This window comes from Nicotiana tabacum, chromosome 20, assembly GCF_000715075.1.
Source record: "Nicotiana tabacum cultivar K326 chromosome 20, ASM71507v2, whole genome shotgun sequence".
NCBI lineage: Eukaryota > Viridiplantae > Streptophyta > Magnoliopsida > Solanales > Solanaceae > Nicotiana > Nicotiana tabacum.
In genome coordinates this window covers 1923721-1949854 of record NC_134099.1, presented here as the reverse complement: position 1 = coordinate 1949854, position 26134 = coordinate 1923721, and the positions used below count along the sequence as shown (strand labels likewise).

Here is a 26134-nt window from a genome sequence, read left to right as displayed (position 1 = left end):
TTAGTAAATAAAACAAAATTTAGAATTTGCTTGGAAATGAGCTGGACCAATCTCTCCTCTTATGTGGGTCCCACACGTCCTCGACAGTTATGTAGCCCAACTAACCCAACCAAGCCGTCAAAATATGACCACACGCTCAATAATTTTGACAAAATCAACGGTTATGATCAGTTCAATCTTGTAAACTTCTATCCATATTTTTTTTAAAAATTTATTTTCAAAAATATGCACTTTCCATGGACCTCGGCACCATTTCCACATAGTTGTTGAAAATTTTAAATTCTTAACTGTCACATATAAATAATCCATTATACATATTTCATTCCATACTGTATTTACATTTTATTTTTATTTCTCCATTTTTTTCTTTGTTTCCTCATGTTCTGCCATTGTTGAAAAATTGAAGCTTTAAGCCATAAACTTGTGGGGTCCCATTTGAAACATTCTTTTGCTTTGCTTACCAGAAAATATCAGCTAAAAAGGTAGGAGTACCTTTTAATTTTACTTAAATTTTAATTTTATCTTAAAAAGTCAAAGTTGTTCTTATGTTAATACAATTAGTCAGTTTTGGTATCATATATAGAAGAATTTTTGCTGATAAATTCTTCATTTTGGTTGGTTTCTTCTCTTTTAAAGTCTTTTATTTCTATTTTTTTTCTCCATTCTTTTTTTGCTATTGCTATTGATAGTCAAAGTCTTTTATTTAGTTCTTATCATATCTAGAAGAATTTTTTGCTGATAAATTTATCATTTTGTTGGGTATTTTATTTTTAGGTCCCAATATTCTTTGTGAGTTTTCAATTCTGCTCTTTTTAAAGTCTTTTGTCTTTTTACTGTATTTTTCATATTTTTTCTCCATTTTCTTCTGCCATTACTTAAAAATTGAAGCTTTATTAATATCTGCTAAAAGGGTACCTTTCAATGTTTAATGTTTGATTTAACTCCATTAATTTGTTTTTAAAAGTCAACATTGTTCTTATTATGATGAAGACTTAGTCTTTGGCTCTTGGTAGCATATCTAGAAGGAATTTTTTCTGATAAATATTGTCTCCTTTTTTTAAAATTTGGTGTTTTTTTGGATTTTAGGTTCCAACATTATTTGTGAGTTTGAGTTTGCTCTTTGGAATTTGAAGTTGAAGTATCAGCAGTGTCCAAATGGGTTGGAAAGATAAGATTAAGACTGTGTTTCAGGTTTGTTGGCCTTTTTTCCTTTGTTTTTTTTTTCCATTTTACATGATATATTTTTCTTTTGGTATTTATTTTTAGTTTTTTATTTCTGATTCTGCTATTGAATTTCTCTTTCTGTTTTTATCTCTTGCAATTGTCCTTTATTCATATGGTTTATTGTAAAATTGTTATTGACTGTCTTGTTTAGCAGAACTCTGTGGATTTTGAGATGAAAAATCCAATTTTTTATGGGATGAGTAGAATAGTGGGGATTGAACTGAATTACAGATTAACAAGTATTGCAGCCGGGTGCACAAAGCATCCTGCATTCACGCTAGGTTCGCAGAAAGGCCGCACCCCTAAGGGTATAACGAAGACAACCTACCCTAATGCAAGCATTAGTAGCTGCTTCCACGAAAACAAATAATTGAAGTCTTATTTTCAACCGGTGCAATTTAGTACTCCAGTAACATAACTAGAAAGTGGATTTTTGAACTCATAGTAATATCGGCAGATCTACAGCTGACCCCAACTAGTTTGGAATTGCGGCGTTATAGTTGTTGTAGCAATATTGGAAGATTTGTAGAGTTGGAGCGTAGATGGTGTTATGTAGGTTTATCTCTGACCAACTTTTCTGCGGGATTAGTTTCTTGAAATCTCAACACGTTGTCGTCAATAGCAGTCTTTTTTTCTCCTGAAAACGTTTAAATATCATAATGGATTAACAAATTTTGTTAGTCATTCCCATTTTTGTTGATTTTCCAGTTGAAAATATAGAAACTTCTAAATCCTTTTTTATCCTTATTCTTAATTATTCTCCTATATAATACTGGACTAAGATTGGACTAAAAAGCGATATGGATATTGAGAATTCATAGCCGGCCCCAAATTGCTTGTGTTTGAGGCGTAGTAGTTGTTGTCCCTTTCTGTTGATTATGTTGTGTGGTTCAAAATGAACTGGTTATTCATTCTGGTTTTGCTAACTTCAAATTTGAAAGTTTTATCAAGGAAACTATCAAGTTTATGTACTAGTTAGGTTTTACAACAACACACATACTAATGTTTCTTTATCAAAATGAAACAGGGCAATAGAAATGAGATTGAGCTCGGATGCGGACATACTATTAAGTCTCATGGAGCATCAGTTGCAAGAATTCACATGCATGACTGGATTATATTGTTGCTGCTCGTAGTCATAGAGATAGTCCTTTATATCATCGGTCCATTTCATCGTTTTGTTGGAAAGGATATGATGACAGATCTGAAGTATCCCATGAAAGATAATACAGTCCCAGTGTGGTCTGTTCCTGTAAGTGTACATATAGTATTTTAACATATCGAGTCGAGTATTAGTTTAATGTAGAGGAAGTTCATTTAAATCTCAGAGTTTTAACTGTTTCTAACAGATTTCTTTGATGAACAGCTATATGCAATTATATTGCCTATTATCATCTTTGTTCTCATCTATCTGAGGAGGAGGGACGTCTACGATCTGCACCACAGCATTCTAGGTAATTTCATTTTAGATCCATTTTCCCCTTTCATTACTACTAAAATATAGTAACTCATTTGGATCTTGGTTTAGTTGATTAGGTAATTTAATCCCCCTTGAAAGGGAGACTTGGCGTAACTGGTAAAGTTGCTGCCATGTGACCGGGAGGTCACGGGTTCGAGCTATGGAAACAGCCTCTTGCAGAAATGTAGGGTGAGGCTGTGTACAATAGACCATTGTGGTCCGGTCCTTCCCCGGACCCCGCGCATAGCGAGAGCTTAGTTTACCGGGCTGCCTTCTTGGTTCTCCATTTTTTTTGTGGGTGAATATTCGGGCAATATGGAGGACGGGGTAGAATATTCAGTAGAAGCATTTTTGTCTCTGCGACTTTGATTTTCTTTGTTGTAGTAAAAGGAATGTCCACCCGTTGTATGCTGAGTAACTTTACTAATTGCCTTGAACTTAAACCAAAAATTGCAGGCCTCTTATTTGCCATACTAATTACGGCTGTACTCACGGATGCCATCAAGAATGCAGTAGGCCGTCCTCGACCAGACTTTTTCTGGCGTTGTTTTCCTGATGGTAAAGATGTATGTATCCAGTTCTTGATTTTCTGATAATGCTACTCTTTCCTAGTAAATGCTTTAGTGAAAGAAAGCTTCCATATTTTAGCTGCGCAAAAGTACTCTAGGCTGCAAAACTTGACAGTTCTTTATGTGCTTTATCGTTCTTCTAGTAATTATTGATCAAACTGCAATAGCTAAGGGTAGCAACTTAGTGCATTTCTATTGGACTCAATAAAAGCCTATGTATGTCTATCTGATATTCTTGATTGTTGTAACTTTACTTACTGTTTCATTTTTCGTATTGTTTTTAGTCTTACGTTTATATTATTGCCTGTTGTTGCTTTCATTTTGGTCATCTTACTATCTTGTTGTTTTCAATGATTCTTTTCTATGGCTCCTCATTGTTGTGTCTAGCTGTCTTCTTTTCATTACTATTGTGCTTATGGTTCACTGAGCCGAGGATCTATTGGAAACAACCTCTCTATCTCAATGAGATAGGGGTAAGGTTTGCATATACACTACCCTCCCCAGACCCCACTATGTAGAATTACACTGGATTTTTTGTTGTTGTTGTTGTTGTTGTTGTTGTTGTTGTTATTGTTTACTGGTTCATTTGATTCATTTTCCGGTTCTTTTTTCAGGTTTATGATCAGTGGGGAGACGTGATATGTCATGGTAAAGAAAGTGATATAAAGGAAGGACATAAGAGCTTTCCAAGCGGGCATACCTCATGTATGTAGCTCAACTTTCTCCGATTCCACTATATCCAAATCAAAACAGGATTTCCTGAGTTTTTTTAGTTGAAACCTTTGATAAAGATTGCTTATACACTTAAAAAGGATTTCTGCATTTCGTAAAGTTTGATTCGACAAAATTATGGTTCTTCTTGCAGGGTCATTTGCTGGTCTTGGGTTTCTATCATTGTATTTGGCAGGGAAGATTAAAGCATTTGATCGTCGAGGACATGTAGCAAAACTATGTATAGTTATTCTTCCTCTCCTAATGGCATGTCTTGTCGGGGTTTCACGCGTGGATGACTACTGGCATCATTGGCAAGACGTGTTTGCCGGAGGATTGATAGGTTTGTGTTGAAGTTCTGCATTGTGCAGTCAATGAAGATTGCATTTTCAGTTTTTCGATTAATATTCCATGTTTTTCACATTTCAGGCCTTGTTGTCGCGACACTCTGTTACCTGCAGTTCTTCCCAGCTCCATACCATACAGAAGGTATGGTTGCCACTAATCTCCTCTTGCTTTTATTATATTTGTGTTTTAAGTTTTCCTAATTCAATGGACCCACCTCAACTTGTTGGGGATTGAGGCATAGTTGTTGTAGTTATTAGTATTACACTACATATTGCATCAGTAGAAGTCCAGAAATACAACAGTGTTTCTCTGTTAATTTATTAGGGATTTTCTTTATTGTCGCGAATGATCAATGAAAGGGATAGAACCTAATAGCAAGAAGATTATGGTGAATTTATTTGGATCTGGACAATTTTGAGGACATGGCAAAAAATATCAAAGAATTTAGCATAATCTGAAAGTCATATGTGGCGGAGCCGGAAATACAAACAAGAGGATTCAAAAGAGTATACCTAGGATTTGAAACGTATGACCTAAAACAACTTTGAGCCGCCTTTACCACTATACTAGAATATTGCCTTGTGTCCAGGGGATTCAAGGGTTTATATATAATCAAAAAGTCGGTTTTGCACAATTTATACAGTATAATTTTCCCGTGAAGGGGATTCAATTGACCCCCTGCCAACATCTAGCTCCCACAGCCGTATGAACCACGGCTTGGAGTCTCATTCTTTATCTCTAGTCATTTATGTTATTCAGACTCTTTGTATAAGTTAATCTCAGAAGCTCATAACGTGTACTACCCGGTTGGATATTGTTAAATTTACTTGTTCTTTTGTTATCTCTGTCCTCAGGATGGGGACCATATGCATATTTCCGGGCATTGGAGGAGTTCCGCAGTAGCACGCAACATGTCCACCCTACTAACGGAGGATTAGAGGTAGAGCGCCCGGAGGTACAACTGAATCAGCGATCCGGTACAAATTCCAACCCTTTTGAGGATGTGGAGTACGGCAGAATGTGAGACATATGGACACTGTACTCCTATGCTTTATCTTTGTTCAACTAGCTCAGCTTATTATTTTCCTGTGAATAGTTAGGCTGCATTTTTAGTTGTATGTTCCTACATATTTTAGCTTTTGGGACCTATATTCCTTTGTTCCTTGTGTTATACTGTTATTAGAGTGTGATGTTCTGAGTTTTCTGATACAATTACATGCTAGCTGCTATGTTTTGATATAAGTTTCTTGCTTTTTTATACCATGTAACAGTAGTCGAGTGTTAGCCTTGTTTGTAACAATAGCTTTGATACACCACTTAGGGCTCGTTTAGTACGAGGACAAGGAATAATTAATTCCGGGACTAAATTTAAGAAGAGTTTATCCCATGTTTGGTTGGGAGAAAATTGCGGTATAATTAATGCCATGATTAATTGTCCCGGGATTGTAGTGTTTTTTTATCCCCATGGAAAGGAGGAATAACTAATGAGACTTTTTCCTTCCTATACCATATATGAAATCTTATTACCAAAAATGTGCATAGTTTTATATTTACCCGCCATGTTTACAGTTATTCTACAAAATATATACCATTCATTAAATATCAATTATTAGGAGTTGATTCCTTCCTAATTAGGCGCGCTACAAATCTGGAACTAAATATTCTTCTAGATATTCCTATTTAGGCGCGCTACAAATATGGAAGTAAATATTCTTCCAGATATTTTCCACCATTGACAGTCATTAAAAAGCTTGAAAGCTTTGAATTCAAATTTGGGTTTTCAAAAATCATTATTTGTTTGGATTAGGTGTTGTTGAAAATAATCATGAATATGGTTTGAAGTTTATATCTCAATTTCGAGGGATTTTGGTGAAGATTAGACTTGGTTTTGACTGAATTTCAGATTGAAACTCAAAGAAGAAGAAGACGACATATTGCAGAAATTGTAGATAAATTGTAGATTATTTGTATTCTGATTGTAGATGCTTTATTTTCTGTTTTCACAAATAAAAAACGGCTAAAACTTCTACAAATCTTCTGAAAAAACGCAATTATGTCAAAAATCACAATTATGCTACAATTGAATGAGAATTGGAATATAAAAATTTAATGTACCCAATTTGTAGATATCTTTTAGATAAATTGTAGATTATTTGTATTCAAATTGTAGATGCTTTGTTTTCTATTTTCACAAATCAAAAACGACTAAAACTTCTACAAATCTTCTGCAAAAAACGCAATTATGTCGAAAATCCCAATTAAACTACAATCGAATGGGAATTGGGATATTAAAATTCAATATACCCAGTTTGTAGATATTTCGTAGATGAATTGTAGATTATTTGTATTCTGATTGTAGATGCTTTGTTTTCTGTTTTCACAAATCAAAAACGACTAAAACTTCTACAAATCTTCTGCAAAAAACAATCTATAATTTATCTACAATTTCTACAATATGTCTTCTTCTTCTTCTTCTTCTTCTTCTTCTTCTTCTTCTTCTTCTTCTTCTTCTTCTTCTTCTTCTTCTTCTTCTTCGAGTTTCAATATGAAATTCAGCCAAAACCAAGTCTAAATCTTCACCAAAACCCCTCAAAATTGAGATATAAACTCCAAAATATATTCTCAATTATTTATAACAACACCCAGTCAAAACAAATAATAATTTTTGAAAACCCAACTTTGAATTCTTTCGTATTCGGATCTCTTATCTCCGCAGCATATCTACCCCATGGCCTTCTCCTTACGCCTAAGTATCTGCAATTGTTCTGTTGTTGCTCTGCATTTTGAGTACTACTTATATTGCTGCCATTTTTTCTTGGTTTTGTGCTCTTGTTATTTGAAGAAGTGGATGATTTGATGATATTCATATTCAAATTCATTAACGTGGACGTTGGGGTGGGGATTTGGAGGAATATATGGTAGCATTAATTAAGGAGTGATATACGGTACATTAATTGTACAGTTAAAACACATTATGGTATAGAGTTGGTAATTAGGTATACTAAATGTAATTAAATCAAACCTTAAACATTGAGGGTAATATAGTTTCCTATATGGAATAGAAATGTAAAAATTCCATAATTAACTAACTAATTCCGGGAAACTAATCCTGAGATAACATCTTTCCAACCAAACGACCCATTAGTATCTTTTGTGTATCTTCGTATCCCTAGACTTCTATTACTACTTGTTGTTATCTTTTTGTTTTGGTTTACTGATAGAATTACCTAGTGCTGGTTTTGTATTTTCGCTCCGGTTGTCAGATCGGGTTGCTTGTTATTGCCCCTCCTCTTTTCCCTTCCTGAGCCGAGGGTCTACTGGATACAGCCTCTCTGTCTTCTTAAAGGTAGGAGCAGAGGTGGCTTAACCCCCAGGCCACTAAAGCGGATTAGAGGCCCCAAAAACTACTCTTTTTATATGTAATTTAAATATTTATTGTATTTATATTAAATAGTGACAAGAAATTTTTTCAACCAACTTTTGCTATCTTGTCACCAATTGTTAATAACATAGTTTTATATTTTGTGTTGTCCTTTTTTGGAGTTGGTTGAGAAAAAACTCAAATGAAAGTGCAAGGTAATTAAATCTGCAGTTACTTTGTAGTTCTTCTTACTCCAACTAGAATATATTTTATTTACAACTCTAACTTTATAGGATATTTTCTTTCAAGATCCATGTAGCATGCTGGAAGCTAATTAGATCGTAAAAGCTATAGTTAATTTATTTATCATCTTTGTAAATACAAATTTCCATGTGATTGTTACTTTGGGAGACAATGCTATATACTGAGTTATGTTGATGGTCATGTGAAAAGAAAAAATTCAAAACTAAACTTAATAAAATCTTATCAAAGGTTAGTAATATTTCAACAAAAACTAAAGGAGTTGGTTACATCATCAAGATGAATTTGCATCTCAAAAAATAAAAATAATAAACTTGGAAAAATGACATTGTATAGCTGCTATAAAAATATATAAAATTTATGTATTTTTTCTACATATATACATTTTGTATATTATATACAAAAATTATACAAGTTTTATACACTTTTTCAGCTACCAAATATAAATAGTTTCTGGCGGGGACTAAAAGTGATAATACCCCAATAAACTTCAACAAAAATATCTAAAATTATTAAACAAGTTTCAGGCCTCTTATTATGACTTAGCTTTAGGCCTCCAATACTATTGAGCCGCCTCTGGGTAGGAGTAAGGTATTCATACACTCTATCCTCCCCAAACCTAACTTGTGGGACTACACTGGGTATGTTGGTGTTGTTTTATACCACGTAACTTGCAATGCTAGTAAGCAGCTATTACTGCTTGCATTAAGCTAGGTTGTCTATACCACATTCCTTGCAGTGGGACCTTTTTTCCGGAATCTCTATGAATACTTCGTGCACCGCGCTGTCCTTTTTTTAAACTTGCTTTGCTAGTAAATTCAAATGTTCAAATCTAATGTAGTATAGGAAGTTAGGAACAATGCACGATCCATAAATTTAGTAGACATATATACCTAATAACAAATGTTCTCTTCAAATAAAACTAGAAACAATTTGGGATTCTCCTGCAATAAACCTCTTTATGAAAAATTTCGTCTACCTTGTGGTGACATTGTATAAGTAAACTTGAGGGGTATGCATATGTAAACCATAAGGCCGTGTTTGGTCGTGTCTACTTTTTTGGGATATTTAGGAGTAACGATAAGCAATTGATATGCTTGGGAACGAGCATTGTACAAACACACTTGAATCGAATGAGTGAATTTGTAGGGAGCCATGTTAGTATCTTATGTTGATTTTTTTGGAGTAGTAATTGCAAACTCACTCAATTTTTGTAGAATCCATTTCATGTTCTTGTGGCTGCTAAGCCAAAAGAGAAAAAAAGAGGAAATTTAACCTAGCTAGTACATTAATTGTATTGCCTTAAATGTAAGTAGTATACTAATTGTGATTGTTTTGCAAACTAAAACAGATCAACTATAGCTTAAAAAGATTATAAAAGAATATTAATTAATCCCTAAACTCAAGGCATCATAGGAGTTAGTCACACACACAACATGTGCACCCGACTAACGAAGAGGGTAAAAATGTATTTATCTGCATCGTATGTTTAATCCAAATCATATTAATTGAGTGTGGTTAGTCAAAAAATAAGATTAAAATGTGTGTTATTTTTTTAGAAAAATTCAGGGAAACCTCGCAAACCACACATGAGATGTAAACTACACTAGGCAAAGAGGAATCAATCACAGGTCCCGCATTTTGTCATCCATAGGGGCCATACCCACCTTCTTTCGAATATCTTCTTTCCTAATCTTGTCTATCCTAGTGTGCCTGCACATCCACCTCAACATCCTCATCTCTGCTACTTGCATCCTTTGGATATGGGAGTTCTTAACCGGCCAACACTCTGCCCCATATTACATGGCCGCTCTAACCACAACTCTATAAAACTTACCTTTGAGTATCGGTGGCACTTTCTTGTCAGACAAGACTCCAGATGCAAGCCTCCATTTCATCCAGCTTGCCCCTATACGGTGAGTGACGTCCTCGTCGATCTCTCAGTCCCTCTAAATCATCGACCCAAGGTACTTGAAGCTATCTCTCTTGGGGATGACCTGTGATCCAAGCCTCACGTCCCTGCCTACTTCCCTCGACTCAACGCTAAACTTGCACTCCAAGTACTCTATCTTACAACTGCTCAATTTGAAACCCTTAGACTCGAGGGTCTGTCTCCAAACCTCAAGTCTCTCATTAACACCGATCCTCGTCTCATCAATTAAAACTATGTCATCAGCAAATAACATACACCATGGCACAGCCCCTTGAATATGGTGTGTCAATGCATCCATCACCAACTCAAATAAGAATAGGCTAAGCGTAGAGCCTGGTGTAATCCCATAACAACCGGGAAATGCTCTGAGTCGCCTCCCACAATCCTAACCTTAGTCTTATCTCCATCATACATGTCCTTGATCGCTCTTATGTAGGCTACGGGCACACCCTTTGCCTCAAGACATCTCTAGAGCACCTCTCTAGGAACATTGTCATACGTTTTCCCTAAGTCAATAAACACCATGTGCAAATCCTTCTTCTTATTCATGTACTATTCCACCAACCTCTTAATAAGGTGGATAGCTTCCGTAGTGGAGTGACCCGGCATGAACCCAAACTGATTGACGGATGTAGACGTCGTCTTCCTTACCCTCACCTCCACCACCCTCTCCTAGACTTTCATGGTATGGCTAAGTAACTTTATACCCCTATAATTGTTACAACACTAGATATCACCTTTGTTCTTGTACAGCGGTACCACTGTACTCGACGTTCATTCCTTTGGCATCCTCTTCGTCCTAAAAATTACATTGAATAACCTAGTCAGCCACTCCAATCCTGCTCTACCTACACACTTCCAAAACTCAACCGGAATTTCATCTGGCCCGGTCGCTCTACCCCTACTCATCTTATGCAAAGCCCCCACGACCTCCTCCACCTTAATGCTCTTGCAATACCTAAAATCTCAGAGACTCTCCGAATTCCCCAAGTCCCCTAGCGCTATATCCCGATCCCCCTCCTCGTTTAGAAGACCATAGAAGTACGTCTGCCATCTCTGCTTAATCTGGGACTCTTCCATCAAAACTCTACCATCCTCGTCTTTGATGCACCTTACTTGGTCCCGATTCCGGGCCTTCCTCTCCCTCACTTTAGCTAGCCGAAACAACTTCCTGTCCCCGCCTTTCTCCCCTAATTTATCACGACCCAAATTTTCCTACCCTTGGGAGTCGTGATGGCGCCTACTCGTAGAAGCTAGGCAAGCCATGAACTTAGAAATCTTTAACTCTTCTGTTTTAATCCTTTTTACATCTTATATTAACAAGGAAATAACAACTAAATAACAGCTGAATATGAGATTAAGCGGAAGGCTTAAATAAATATAAAACCAGAATGTTTCGAAAGTCAATACATGCCTCTACCCAGAACCTGGTGTCACAACATCCACGGACTACTAAAAGTACTAAATACAACCGTTTGAAAGAAATATAACATTGTTTGTCTCGAATACTTGAGATAACAGAATATATAATAAGATAGAGGAGACGTCGGGCCTACGGATGCCTGTAAGGCTACCTCGGTGTATCGGTAGACTGAAGGCTGGCTCCCGAGATACTGCTGATGATCAAGTGTCGCTCCGGTATCAGCACAGAGTGCAGAATGTAGTATCAGCACAACCGGCCCCATGTGCTGGTAAGTGTCTGGCCTAACCCCGGCGAGGTAGTGACGAGGCTAGGACCAGACTCCAGATAAACATGTGCAGTTATATAATATACAACAGAAATATAAACAGGTAACAACAGTTTTAAAGGGAGGGGAAAACATGCTCCGGGGAAACATATCAATTCTATCAGAAACTTAATAAAGTATGGAAGAACACTCGATATCTACAATCAATATGATAACAATACTGTGATCCTATATTATATCTGTTGCGGCGTGCAACCCGATCCACATATATAACTGTTACGGCTGCAACCCGATCCAATATAATATATGTTGCGGCGTGCAACCCGATCCACATATATAACTATTGCGGCGTGCAACCCGATCCAATATAATATCTGTTGCGGCGTGCAACCCGATCCACATATATAATTGTTGCGGCGTGCAGCCCATTCCAAATATACAATCAACAAAAATTATAATTAACCGTCCCGACAAGGGATCAACAATAGACTACACTATCCCGGGAAGGGAACTCAACAGTACAAGTATATACGTCCCGGCAAGGGAGAAACAACCATAACTAAACTATAACTCAACTAGTTTCAACATCGAACTACCTCAGCTATAACTAAACTTGTTACAACACCTAACTACCCAGCTATAACCAAATTTGTTACAATACCTAACACGAAGAATAATCATCCTAAACATCCGTAATATCAATTAAGAACACAATGCAAGGGAACATCAACTCAATAATAGCCCGACAAGGGGTAACATAATGGTCTCTTCTCTTTCTCACTTTTACTTTACAATTCACTTCACAACTCGAGCCAATGCTCTAGAGTTTCGATTATCACTTATACTTTCACAATTTGTTATACAATTGGAGCCCACACTCCTCAATGTTCATAGGTCACAACTCTTTCCACAACTTTACACAACAAATAGAAATTGTCACCATGGCATGAATAATACAACGAGATCATGAAAATCACAAGATAAGACTCACGGTCATGCTTGACACCAACGTATAGATACTCATCACCATGCCTATATGTCGTACTCGACAAGAAACAAATAGCAAATATGACACAACTCCTAATCCCTCAAGTTAGGGTTAGACCAAACACTTACCTCGATGCCTCGAACACAACTCAAGCTTCAATTATAGCTTTACCCCTTGATTCCACCGCCAATTCTCTCATATCTAGTCACAAATTACTTAATTACATCAAAAAAACGCTAAATGAATCAACCCCAATGCATTAAAATGAGTTTTCCAAAGTTTTACCCAAAAAGTCAAAATCGCCCTGGGGCCCACATGGTCAAAACCCAAGGTTCAAACCAAAACCCGATTACCCATTCCCCCACGAATCCAAATATATAATTTGTTTTGAAATCGGACCTCAAATTGAGGTACAAATCCCCAATTTTAGAAAAACCTAAGTTCTACCCAAAACACCCAATTTCCCTCATGAAAATCTTTGATTTGAAGTTGAAATCATGTTAAAAGATGTTAAGGAGTGAAGAAAGTGAGTTAGATATCAATTACCAACGTTTTGGAGAAGAAAGGTTGTTTGAAAAATCGCCTCTTATGTTTTTGGAGTTTTGAAAAGTGAAAAATAACTGAAATTCCAGTTTATTTATACCCCTCTCAGACCCCCTGTGCGGACCACATCAAATGGACCGCGGCCGCACAGGCCTCCCTGAAGACCTGCAGTTCAGCACCCTGTGTGGACCGCACAAAGGCGACTACGGCCGCACAGTCTCCACTGTGCTCCGCACAAAGGCGACCGCGACCGCGCTGGCCCCTCCGAGGTCGCACGCGATTTCTCGCGGACCGCACTAGAGGATTCAGAGACCTGCAACTTCCTGAACCTGCAACATCTGACTTTCTAAGCCTAAGGCATCCCGGAACCTACTCGAAACTCACCCGAGCCCTCGGAACTCCAAACCAAGCACACGTACTAACTCAACAACATCATACGAACTTATCCGTGCGATCAAATCGCCAAAATAACCTCAATAACAAGGAATCAAACCTCAAAATCAAGAACTTTTTCTCATTGACTTCGTAAACGCTGTCTATTTTTGAATGACCAGTCCGAAAACTGACTATACCGTGCTATTTTTACGTAGAAATGATACCAGATAGCCACTCTAAAGGGGCTGCTATTTAGAAATTAGTCGGCGTGTCTTGAATTTTAATTTAATTTTTAAGGATAAAAGTATCCTAAAGTTAAAATTTTTAATTAAAATTTCAGGACAAAATATGTACTGACTAAATTCTAAGTAGCATTCCTGAAAATGGTTATCTATGCATTTGCATATCGATGAGCACGAGTCCAACATGAAAAGCCTGGAAGTAAAATTTCTTTATAAAACTTTGTACACCATTGTATTTAGTCGGAATGACACCAGGTAGCCACTCAAAAGGGCTGCAGTGCATCGTAAATTTTAGTTTTTCGGTTTAATTTTCCAGGTTAAAAATATACTCCCTCTAGTCCAAAATAAGTAATTTTTTGGCTTTTTTCTTGTGGTCCAAAATAAGTGATTTTTTCAGATTTCAAGAGTGAATTAATTATTTTTTTCCTACATTGCCCTTGGAGTAAATAATGTTGGAATATGTGTTAGGAGTGTTTGTGTGAAGAGATAGTAAAAGTTAATATGGTCAATTTTATTGCTAATTAATGTTAAAAGGTAAATTTCTTAATATGTATGAAAACAACCAAAAAATTACTTATTTTGGACCGGAGGGAGTACTGAATTGTCCTGAAATTAAAATTTTTAGTTTAAAATTTCAGGACAATAAGTACTAGCTAATATCTAAATAACATCCCTAAGAATGGCTATATGTGCACTTGCCCCTTATATTTATGAGATTTTTATACGATAACTATGATTTTTTGCAAACTTAAATAATACACTTATCAATTAAATTGTAACAACAAAAATTAAAACGATTAAAGATTTTCTTCTGCACGAGGTCACAAAACAATCACTACATGCTGTTGGATCTAGTGATTTCACGTTAAGAATTTATAAAGAAGATTATATTTCAGAGATTCTCAAGAAAAAAACACTACGAGGAAAAAGGCCCTGAAAATTATAAACTAAAGTTCTGGAATTATAAGATACACAACAACAAATCCAGTATGTTCTAAGGGTGTCTAATGGGTGGGCCGGGTCGGACCGGGTAGGAAAGATTCTTAATCGTACTGGTTGTGGTCCGGGCCGATTACGGGTTGGAGCTTACCGTCTTTAATGGGTTCGGGTTCATCCGGGTAAAAAATGAGCCCTAAGGGTTACAGGTACAAGGGGCCGGGCCGGGTTAGCATAATTTTTAATTTTTTCTTTTTTGTATTTTGTTTTTGTATAACTATTGTAAGTTATATTAATATAAAGAATACAATGAAAATGGGAAAAAAATGCACTTACAAATTGCAAGTGCTACATTTATTTCAAAATTCAAACTTACAAATTGAAAGGTTTACAATTAACAACAAGTAAATTAACGAAAAAAGAATAAATTCAAAGGCCCTATTATTAAAATAAAATAAAATTAAGTAGCCGTTGTACCGGTCTGGGCCGGGCCGGGACAGTTAACCGGCTGTACAGTAAAAATTGTTGACCAGGTTTGACCGATCCGGTTAACCGGTAGCCCCGAGGTGAACAGACCAAACCCCCTACCCTTTAACCCAGCCCTACCCGGCCCCCTTCTACGGGTCCGGGCCGGTTTTGGTTTTAACCGGTCTGGGCTGGTCCGAAAACGGGCTGACCTGGCCCGTTAGACACCCATAGTATGTTCCCAACAGGTGGGATCTAAGGAGTGTAGTATTGTCACGACCCAAAATCCCAACCCGGTCGTGATGGCGCCTCTCGTGAGGACAAGGCCAGCCAATCAACAAAACAGTACATCTCTTTATAATTACTTAGCAGGAATAAGTCTAAATCATGGGCAATATAATCTTAAATGCGAAATAAACGTGATAGAACAAGGAAAACCATCCCAACTCAGCCCGAAATCGGGGTGTCACAAGTCATGAGCTACTACAGAGTTTACTAATATTTTACAAAGTGTGGAATTATCATAAATAACAAAGATACGGGAGAAAACGGGGTTGCAGACGTCAACAGCTACCTCGTTACTCCTAGTCACCGCCTGGCCTGGAAAGAATCAGCGCTCAGGAGCGAACTCAGCTCTGCCTGTATCTGCACACATGGTGCAGGGAGTAATGTGAGTACTCCGACCCAGTGAGTAATAAAAATAAATAACGACTGAAAACATGAAATCTCATAACGGCACAATATAGCGCTATCCCAAGCAGTAAAATCAGTTATACAGTAAAACAATGAGTATCAGATAATTCTTCTTTTAAAACAGTAAAGACAAATAATTTCCACAGTAAGGATAATCAAAAGCTTGCCCCTCGGGCTCAATATGTAAATCTCAGTATAGTATCAGCCTCTCGGGCTCACTCCCAACTCACCAGCACACAACATCAGCCCCTCGGGCTCACTCCCAACTCACCAGCACACAACATCAGCCCCTCGGGCTCACTCCCAACTCACCACACACAAGCAACGGCCTCTCGGGCCCACTCCCAACTCACCTGGGTACCCTGCGCTCACTGGGGGTGTGTACAGACTCCGGAGGGGCTCCTACAGCCCAAGCACAATATCAATAGGCCTGAAAGCCTTCACACATCACACACGAGGCCTGAAAGCCTCCTCACATCACTCAACATATCCTTACGTATGGCCCTCGGCCTCAATCAGTCCAGAAAATAATCATAAGCCTCTTGGGCATCAGTAAAACAATAGTGCTCAGCTCAACAACATTATAAATATCATTAAATCTCGAGTTGAGTATAAATGTAGCTGAGTTCACAAAATAATATAATTCAATTGGACTGAGTTCAAATAATATTTCAATTCGTGAGGAAACCCAATCATAGTGAAAAACAATAAATCTTTATCAATTACGTGGTAAAAATATCAACTGGGATGGACCAAGTCACAATCCCCAATAGTAAATGACCCCGCGCTCGTCATACAACGCGTGTCTCATCTCAACATAGCAGTATGTTGTGCAATCCGGGGTTTCAAACCCTCAGTGCATCATTTAAAATCATTATTCACCTCAAGACGGCCAAAAGACTACTCCGCGATGCCCTTGCCTTTCGAATTTGCTTCTTCGCGCGTCGAATTTGGACAAAACCACAATTAACACATTACAATAGGCTAAGGGAATATAACCCAATCGAAAAGACTCGAAAATCACGAAATTTGCAAAACCCGAGCCCCGGGCCCACTTCTCGAAAAATTACTAAATTTACATCACCGGATTCCTCGTCTCGCCACGAGTCCGTACATATCAAATTTACCAAAATCGAAGTTCAAATGACCCCTCAAATCTTCATTTAATTCTCTTAAGTTTCAAGCCCTAAACCACCATTTTTGTCCATAAATTACTTGAGTTTTCAGCTCTAATCCATGTATTTAACTTGGAAATAAGTAGAAACAACTCACCTTTGATGCTTGATGAAATCCCCCTTGAAATTCTCTCCAAAATAATCCAAGCCAAATGAAAGAAATGAAAGAAATAAGCCAAATCCGTGTTTTAAAGAATCTGCCCGTGCTTCGTCGAGTTGTACCTTGCACTTGTGCTATACAAGTTGTACATCCTATTAAAATTTTCCCTTGTCGGACATCTTCTTCTTAACCACCTATAACGTCTTGTATAAATATCCAAATGACAAATGGTTTGAAGATTTAAAAACTAGACTCGAAGATCTTTAATTTAATAGGTTGTACACCATATAACTCTTTATATATCCCGAGATATGAGCTTCTAAATCGCATCCGTAAATTCTGTCGAAATCGCTCTACTAGCCATTTTCGATCCATCATAACTTTCTGAGATAATATCCAAATCACGAATGGTTTAACTTTCTGAAAACTAGAATGTAACAGCTACAACTTTCGTGTTTTGCAATTTTTCTTATTTTTTATAGATTACAAGATATGAGCTTCCAAACTGGACACCTCGCGCCTGAAATTTTCTGGGCACAGCAGAAGCCTAAAAATTTCTGCAATTTTTTTCAAAGATGAAATAGTCCGTTTAACCACCCAAAACTCACCCGAGGCCAGTGGGACCTCAACCAATCATACCAACATATCCCATAACATCGTTCAAACTTGTTCCAACCTTCGTAACGCTCAAAACAACATCACAACACCAAATTCGCATCGGATTCAAACCTATGAACTTTGAAACTTCTAACTTCGACATCCGATGCTGAAACACGTCAAAACTAGTCCGAATGACCTCAAATTTTGCAGACAAGTCTAAAATGACATAACGAAGCTACATCAACTCTCGGAATTCCATTCCGACCCTCGAATCAAAATCTCACCTATCAACCGGAATTCGCCAAAATACTAACTTTGCCAATTCAAGCTTAATTCTACACCGGTCATCATAAAAATATTTCGGACACACTCCTAAGTCCCAAATCACCTAACGACGTTATCCGAACCATAAAATTTGCATTTCGAGCTCTCTAACACATAAGTCAATATCCGGTTGACTTTTTCAACTTAAGCTTCCTTAAAAGAGACTAAGTGTCTCAAACCTTACCAAAATCATTCCGGAATGACTTCAAATTTTGTACACAAGTCACATTCGATATTACGGACTTGCCCCAACTTTTAAAATCGCATTCCGACTCCGATATCAAAATTTCCACTTCCGGTCGAATTTTCTCAAAAACCTTCAAATTTTTATATTTAGCCAAATGACTTCAAAATGACCTCCGGACATCCGAATTCACTTCCGATCGCGCTCCCAACTCCAGAATCACCATATGGAGCTATTTCCAGACTCGGAATCCCAAACGGACATCTATAACTCTGAAATGCCTTCCAACCCAAATTTATGAAATTCTTCTAAAATACTAACTTCCACAATATACGCCGAAATGCTCACGGGTTATCCAAAACCAAATCCGGACATACGCTCAAGTCCGAGATCATCATACGAACATGCTGGAACTTTCAGATCCCAATTCTGAGGTCGTTTACTCAAAATTCCAATCTTAGTTCATTTCTTCAATTTTAAGCTTTCAAAATGAGAATTTCCATTTAGATTTGACTCCAAACTTCCTGAATTTTAATTCTGACCATACACACAAGTCAATATACCTGAGATGAAGCTGCTCATGGCCTCAAACTGCTGAATGATGCGCCGGAGCTCAAAACGACCGATCGGGTCGTTACAGTAGTCTATACGCAGACCTTACCCCTACTTAATGCAGCTAGACAGACTGTTTCCAATAGACATTCGACTCATAAAGGGTAAGAAGAAGAAGAGGAAAGCAAGGAAGGGAGAAAGAAGGAAGAGAAAAGAAAAGGGAGAGATAAAGTATAAGTAATACCAAATAATAGCAACTGGGAATACAATACCTGAGGCAAACAGAACCACATAACGTACTAAAAATCTAGAATACGAAGGGATATGCGTGCTACTAAGACTATCGGTGAACAACTAAAAACTACCCACTAACCTTCTACTTTAATTCTCGACCTCCACACCCTCCTATCCAGGGTCATGTCCTCAGTGAGCTGAAGTAGTGCAATGTCCTGTCTAATCACCTCTCCCCAGTACTTATTAGGCCTACATCAACCTATTCTCAAACTCTCCATGGCCAACCTCTCACACCTCCTAACAGGACCATCAATGCTTCTTGTCTTAACATGTCCGAACCATCTCAGCCTCGACTTCTGCATCTTGTCCTCCACGGAGGCTACTCCCACTCTGTCCTGGATAGCTTTATTCTTAATCTTATCTCTCCTGGTACACCCACACATCCATCTCAACATCTTCATCTCTGCTACTTTCATTCTCTGCATGTGGGAGTTCTTGACTGGCTAACACTCAGTCTCATACAGCATAGCCGGTCGAACCACCACTCTATAAAACTTACCCTCAAGTTTTGGCGGCACATTCTTATCACATAAAACACCGGAAGCGAACCTCCACTTCATCCATCCCGCTCTGATGCGATGCGCGACATCTTCGTCAATCTCCCCATTACCTTGGATAATAGACCCGAGATACTTAAAACTCACTCTCTTGGTTATTTGCACTCCAAGTATTCTGTCTTGGTTCTACTCAGTTTGAAACCTTTATACTTCAATGTATGTCTCCAAACCTCCAACCTCGCGTTAACTCCGCTTTGCGTCTCGTCAATCAACACTATATCATCGGCAAATAGCATGCACCAAGGCACCTCTCCTTGGATGTGTCGCGACAGTACATCCATCGCCAAGGTAAATAAAAACGGGCTAAGAGCCGATCCCTGGTGCAACCTCATCACCACAAGGAAATGCTCCGAGTCACCATCCACAGTCCTCACCCGAGTCTTAGCATCATCATACATATCCTTAATCACCCTAATGTACGCTACCGGAACGCCGCTAACTTCCAAACACCTCCACGGGACCTCCCTTGGGATTTTATCGTACGTTTTCTCAAGGTTAATAAACATCATATGCAAGTCCTTCTTCCTCTCCCTGTACTGCTTCACTAATCTTCTTACCAAACGAATTGCTTTCGTAGTCGAACGCCCCAGCATGAATCCAAACTGATTCTCAGAATTATAAGTTATTGCTAAAAAATTCGACTAGTTCAAAACTTCAACTTGGGTTCTTTTAATTGATGAGCTTGTAAATTGGAGATTGAAATTTGATTAAACAAGGAATAAAAAAATATTCGAGAAAAGCATCTCAATTTTTAAGGAAAAATATCTCCGTGTACCTTTTTTAGTGTAAATGTAAAATGTATTTAATTATTAGCCCCTTTGGTTTCTCTTGCTTAACGCTTTCATATTTTATCAAATCTAAATTCAAATTCAGTCCACTTTTATATCCTCACTCAGCTTTTCCAAAAAGAAAAAATATCCTAGTGCACCTTTTTCCAGGGGAGGATAAATGCAAAATTTATTTAATTATTAGCCCTTCTGGCTCTTTCTTGCTTAACGCTTTCATATTTTATCAAATTTAAATTCAAATTCCATCCGCTTTTTATATCCTCACTCTACTTTTGACTAAAGGAAGACGCTTGCTTTGCTCCCTATCCCCACTGTTTCACGCTTCTCTTCACTTTATCTCTCCAATTATTTGAATTTCCAAAAACCTCTCCCAAATATTTCGCTCTCACACGCATTTTCTCGAACATCCTCCAGGTGAAAAATTCTTCCATTTTTTATTTTGATATTAATAATGTACTTTTTCGTTCTCGTTTTTTTAATGCTATAGTTTAACTCCTTTAGTAGTTTTGTTTGGCTAACTATGGCGTTACGGAGGAAAAGTAACTCCCGAATTTGCTGGTTTTTGTGTTTTATTTTAGTTGTAATAAGACGAAATTTGTGTTAACTTGTGGAAATTTAAGTGCACGTAAGCATTATTGATAGGAAAATGAGATTTTGAAGTTAAAATTGAAGTACTAAGGTATGAAATTAGAGAGTAGTTTGTGAACACATTCTATTACGCGATTTTTTATTTTTTTTTGTGTGTGTGGATAAAAAACACTTTCAGAAGTATCAGAACCTAGACGGATTAGTTAATTGATTGATTGAATAATTATTTGGTTCGGTTAATGCTAAGGTTGTAAGCTTGAGGAAATTAGTCTACGTAAGTGTTGTTGTTAGGAATATCCGAAAATGAGAATGTAAAGTTAAAATTGAAATACTAAGGGATGAAATTAGAGAGAAATTTGTGTAGACATTCTATTGCGGGATTCGTATGGATAAAAACACTTTCATAACCTAAGAGGATCTGTTGATTGATTGAATAATTAAGTGAATAATTAATTGATTTGCTTTATTTTCTATAGACTTTGTTTGAACTGGTTTATAGGGGATAGAGTTACATTGCAATGTTAGGTTGATGTTATTTTAGTGGATGAGGTGCTGACTGGTAAGTAAAACCAAAAACAAATGAGAGAGGGTAACTAAGTAAAACAACTGACAGCAAGTTCTATCATCAAAGTGATAGATTTGCTAAACTTGGAGAGCTTAATGTAGCTTTACTCTTTTCAGAGTTTGAACTACATTATGAGAAAATTTGTTGTGTTTTTTCGTATTTGAAATGTTCAATTGCATGAGGAAATAGGAGCTTAATGCATCAGTTTGCAATCGATGCAACTAATTTATTAAGTAACTCTGAACTTATAGGTGAATTGTTTCCTTTTTAGGTTCATATGCACCTTTATTATTATTTTTACCGTGTGCAACCTCTTAGCGTATGATTAATTCTTATGAAGGTTTACTAACTTCTAATTTCAGCTTTCTATTTTTTGTTTGCATTTGTATGTGCTTCTAGGGTTGGAACCTAGATCATTGATTATTGGTATGATATGGGACTAAATGGAGGGAAATGGATAGTAAGGATTTATATATTGTAGCCTAACTAGCTTTGGATTGAGCTTAGTTGTTGCTGTTGCCTTTTATATTTTTATGTGCTCGCCATCAGAACTTAAAACACTTAGATGTTATCTGTTCCTTTAGCGATTGTGTTGTAGCCATGTCATATCTTTTTCTTTTTCCAAAAGTGCCGCTTTTCTTCTGTATCTAAGTGCAGTAGAGAAAATACTGAGTCTCGTTGACTATAAAGGAAAATGATTAATCTCGTATCTCTCTGAATATATGGTACCAGAGGCTATCTCTGTTTTGCTACTTATGTATCAATCTCATACAAGTTTTACTGACCGATATTTTGCTTGTGTTAGTTGGTAAAAATGCCAGAGATTCAGTTGGGCGCCCATACATTCAGAAACCAGGGGGTGGAAGTAGCAAGGTTTCACATGCACGACTGGCTTATTCTCTTCCTACTTGTGGTGATCGATATAGTTTTAAATGTGATAGAACCGTTTCACCGTTTTGTTGGATCTGACATGATGACAGATTTAAGATACCCTTTGAAAGACAATACCATTCCCTTTTGGGCTGTTCCGGTAAGTGCAATCCTTAAGACAAATTGTGTTTGGGGCAATACATAGTTATAAAAGTAGTATGTGTTTTTTTAAACTTCTTTAATGGACAGTTTATGATCCATATTTCTTTCAACAGATTATTGCCATAATCTTACCTTTACTGGTCATACTTGTCTTTTACTTCATCAGAAAGGATGTCTACGATGTACATCAAGCTATATTAGGTAATGTTTGTCCCTTATGTGACTATCAGCTTTTGCCTGGTGGCAAGTATATACAACCAGACCAGACTGATTACTTTGTGTACCTCTGTTTAGGATTGCTGTACTCTGTACTCATCACCTCAGTTCTTACTGATGCAATCAAAGATGCCGTTGGTCGACCCCGTCCGGACTTCTTTTGGCGGTGTTTCCCTGATGGGAAAGGGGTGTGTTTATTCATTGCTTGGAATCTCCCTTCTGTACCAGTAACCGATATAACAGCATTTGCAACTGTCAATTATAATTTTCTGTGTGTAGGTGTTCGATACAGTCACAAGCAATGTCAAATGTACTGGCATTAAAAGTGTTATAAAAGAAGGACATAAAAGTTTCCCAAGCGGACATAGTTCTTGTGAGTATAACTATTCTCTGTCAATTGCATTGTTGGCATCAGAAAATTGTGATTATCTCCTTTACTCGACCCTTTAAACAAAATGAGCACATACTGTCAGTTTGTCCTTTTTCCAATGAAACTGCTCGGTTATGTGAACTATTTTTTCCCCTTTTCATTGATACTTTTATCTTCTCCATTCAGCACAGGATTTCTCAGCAAGATTTTAGATTCTTTTGCTTGTAGTTAGTTCAACTGCTCTTTAAATAAAATAAAATACTGGAACAATGAAACATATATGCTCCGTCGTCGGTACAGTTCGGTCAAGTACCTGCGAAATATGTGTAATGATTTGTTAAATGCCAAACAATATATTTTTTTTTACTACCTATCCTATTTTACTCATGTGTTTGACCTATAACTTTTTAATAGTTCAGCCACATTAAATAGCAAGTTCATAGGTGACGATGGCTTATGCTGGGATAATCCACTTAAGTAAACATCTAACTCGGAATTCCTGCAAGTGCATAGGTGACTGTGGCTTATGCTTTAATTTTTACTCGGATATGACAATATGAACTATTATGTTTCTCTATGTGGCTGTAAGGTTTCAAAGGTCTTGGCTTGCTTTGAGTAAATTTTGAGTTGTTAGAGAAAACTGAAGCTTGTTGGCATATGTTGGTATCATGTGATAGGGTCTTTTGCTGGTCTTGGCTTCCTCGCTTGGTACCTGTCTGGGAAAATCAAGGCATTTGATCAAAGAGGCCATGTTGCTAAGCTCTGCCTTGTTTTCCTGCCCTTACTGGCTGCGGCATTAGTTGCAGTTTCCCGGGTTGATGATTACTGGCACCATTGGCAGGATGTATTTGCTGGAGGTCTCCTAGGTCTGTAGAATATTGATGAACATGTAAATTTTCTAGTTTTCTTGTTTCTTATTGCCTTGGTTATGGATACTTATTGTTTATTTTCTTTGTGCCATTTGTGCAGGATTGACTGTGGCTTCAATCTGTTACTTACAATTCTTTCCCCCACCGTATGATATAGATGGTACTTGCTAACTATCGTCATTATCTCTTTTCACAGTAATCCTACTTTGTATCAGCAAAAACAAAGAAAGAGCCTGTTTACTAGTTAAAATCCTTAATGCTAAGCATTATAGATTTTTTGTGAAGTAAACTGTAAGTCAATTCGACTGCCACATGTGTAGAATGAGTTTGTATTAGTTAGCTAAAAAATAATAGAGAAATGTATATTTTTAGCTGCTCCCCAAAATAATAGCCGACAAAATGTGTATTATTTTATGTATGTGTATTATATACATATTTTTCTTTTGTCTTCCTCTTCCCCCCTCTTTCTTTCTTCCCCCTCTTTCTTCTTATCCAGCCCTTTTCTTCCTTGCCACCTTTTCTTGAGCCGAGGATCTATTGGAAACAACCTCTCTACCTTTCCAGGTAGGGGTAAGGTCTGCATTAACATTACCCTCCCCAGACCCCACCTATGGGATTATACTGGGTTTGTTGTTGTTGTTGTTTGTATTATATACATATTTTATAAACTTTTGGCTAACAAATGCAATTAATATCGGCCAGCCGGCCAATTTTGTATTTTGCACAAAATAATATGAAAGATGTGCAAATGAGTTCCTCTGTTAAATTCTCACTCTCTTGCAAAAACTCATAATATGTAATGGAAGCTGTCTGGAGGATATCAGATAACTTCAAATTCTATTACTGCAAACTCTAAGCATACTTTCTCCTATTAGAACGCCTCTCCATCCTCAAGGGTGGGGCTGCACAGGTGCTGTCCTTTTCATCTGCTATTAGAGAGTGGTTGGTCCATCCACATTTTGCATGTAAATTAGAAGTTATGAGGCGTTTAGCCATTTGACCTGCATAATTTTAAACAACAATTTATGATGTAGAAATATGTAATGTTACTGAATTCAAGATTGGTTTGCATGTTTGTCTATTTATCTCCATAAGAAGATATGGACACATGGACTCATTAAAGGGTATCTAATAGAAATTAAGAACTAGCAGAAATGTTAGGCTGTGGACACAAACTAGCAGCAAGAGATAAAATATTTTTTTGCTTTGTCCAGCTGAAGGACAAAATTCCGAGCTGTGGATGGAATATTTTTATGCAAATTCCGAGCTGTGGATGGAATATTTTTATGCAAACCACAATAGTTTCCGAGCTTCATAGTCCTATCCTTAAAGTAGAATGTCCCTTGCATTTTCTATAAAATGTCCTGCTTGTTCGTTTTGCTGTTATCTTCCTATGAGTTAAACGATCCGTATTTTCACTATTATTCCATATTTAGTTGAACTCCTTATGGACATTTTGATACATTGCCTCTTCCCTCCAGGTAGGATGCCCCATGTGCATTTACAGAGGCTGGCAGAACAGCACAGTGGTACACAGTCTACGGCAAATAATCCAGGTTGTCTTACTATAAGGCAACCCGAAGTTGACAGCGTGTATGCTCAACCTCAACATGGCATTGCCGTATCAGGACTCTGTGCACGTGAGACCGGACCAATCTTTGATGATGACGTTGAAAATGGCAGATGGAGGCATTGACTTCATGTTTCATGCATTAACTGTATAGATCAGAATAGGTATGCCGCACTCTGTTAGTTTCGTAGGATGTGTTTGCTTCTCATCAAACAGGTAGATTCTTTCAGGGGTTGCTTGTTCTTCCACTTCTGTGAACTTCTACCCTTGTAGCTTTACATTTGTTTCTTAAATTTGAATATTTGACTTCACGAACCGGATGTGGTAACTGGTTACTAACGAGTTCTCAAGATTAGGTAATTTCCTTGATTTCTTTCATTAATAGACAAGTTAACATATTATGCCTACACGGCAATCATCACAATAAACTTAAGAGTGAAAAGACTATAAAGACGGCCTTATGGCCAAGATTTGTGGTCATGACCTTTGGTTTAAGGGATAAAGGGCTGAGGTCGTCTTGTCCATGCTTCATGATAACAAGTGTGGATTTTTCT

General features: G+C 37.4%; 2 protein-coding genes across 2 annotated transcripts; both read left to right on the top strand.

The window, feature by feature from the left end:
• The first annotated feature begins 234 nt into the window (after positions 1-234).
• LOC107813721 (lipid phosphate phosphatase 2-like) lies at positions 235-5574 on the top strand. The gene is made up of 9 exons (XM_016639022.2): positions 235-482; positions 1087-1191; positions 2252-2476; positions 2591-2678; positions 3140-3249; positions 3867-3957; positions 4118-4306; positions 4393-4452; positions 5166-5574. The coding sequence occupies exons 2-9, from the start codon at positions 1156-1158 to the stop codon at positions 5333-5335; spliced, it is 969 nt and encodes a 322-aa protein (XP_016494508.2). The 5' UTR covers positions 235-482; positions 1087-1155; the 3' UTR covers positions 5336-5574.
• Positions 5575-20633: 15059 nt separating this feature from the next.
• Positions 20634-25940, top strand: LOC107791050 (lipid phosphate phosphatase 2). Its single transcript, XM_016613039.2, has 8 exons — positions 20634-20784; positions 22329-22553; positions 22669-22756; positions 22850-22959; positions 23051-23144; positions 23819-24007; positions 24111-24170; positions 25492-25940. Exons 2-8 carry the CDS (start codon positions 22338-22340, stop codon positions 25704-25706), a joined length of 972 nt encoding a protein of 323 aa, XP_016468525.1. The 5' UTR covers positions 20634-20784; positions 22329-22337; the 3' UTR covers positions 25707-25940.
• Positions 25941-26134: the final 194 nt, after the last annotated feature.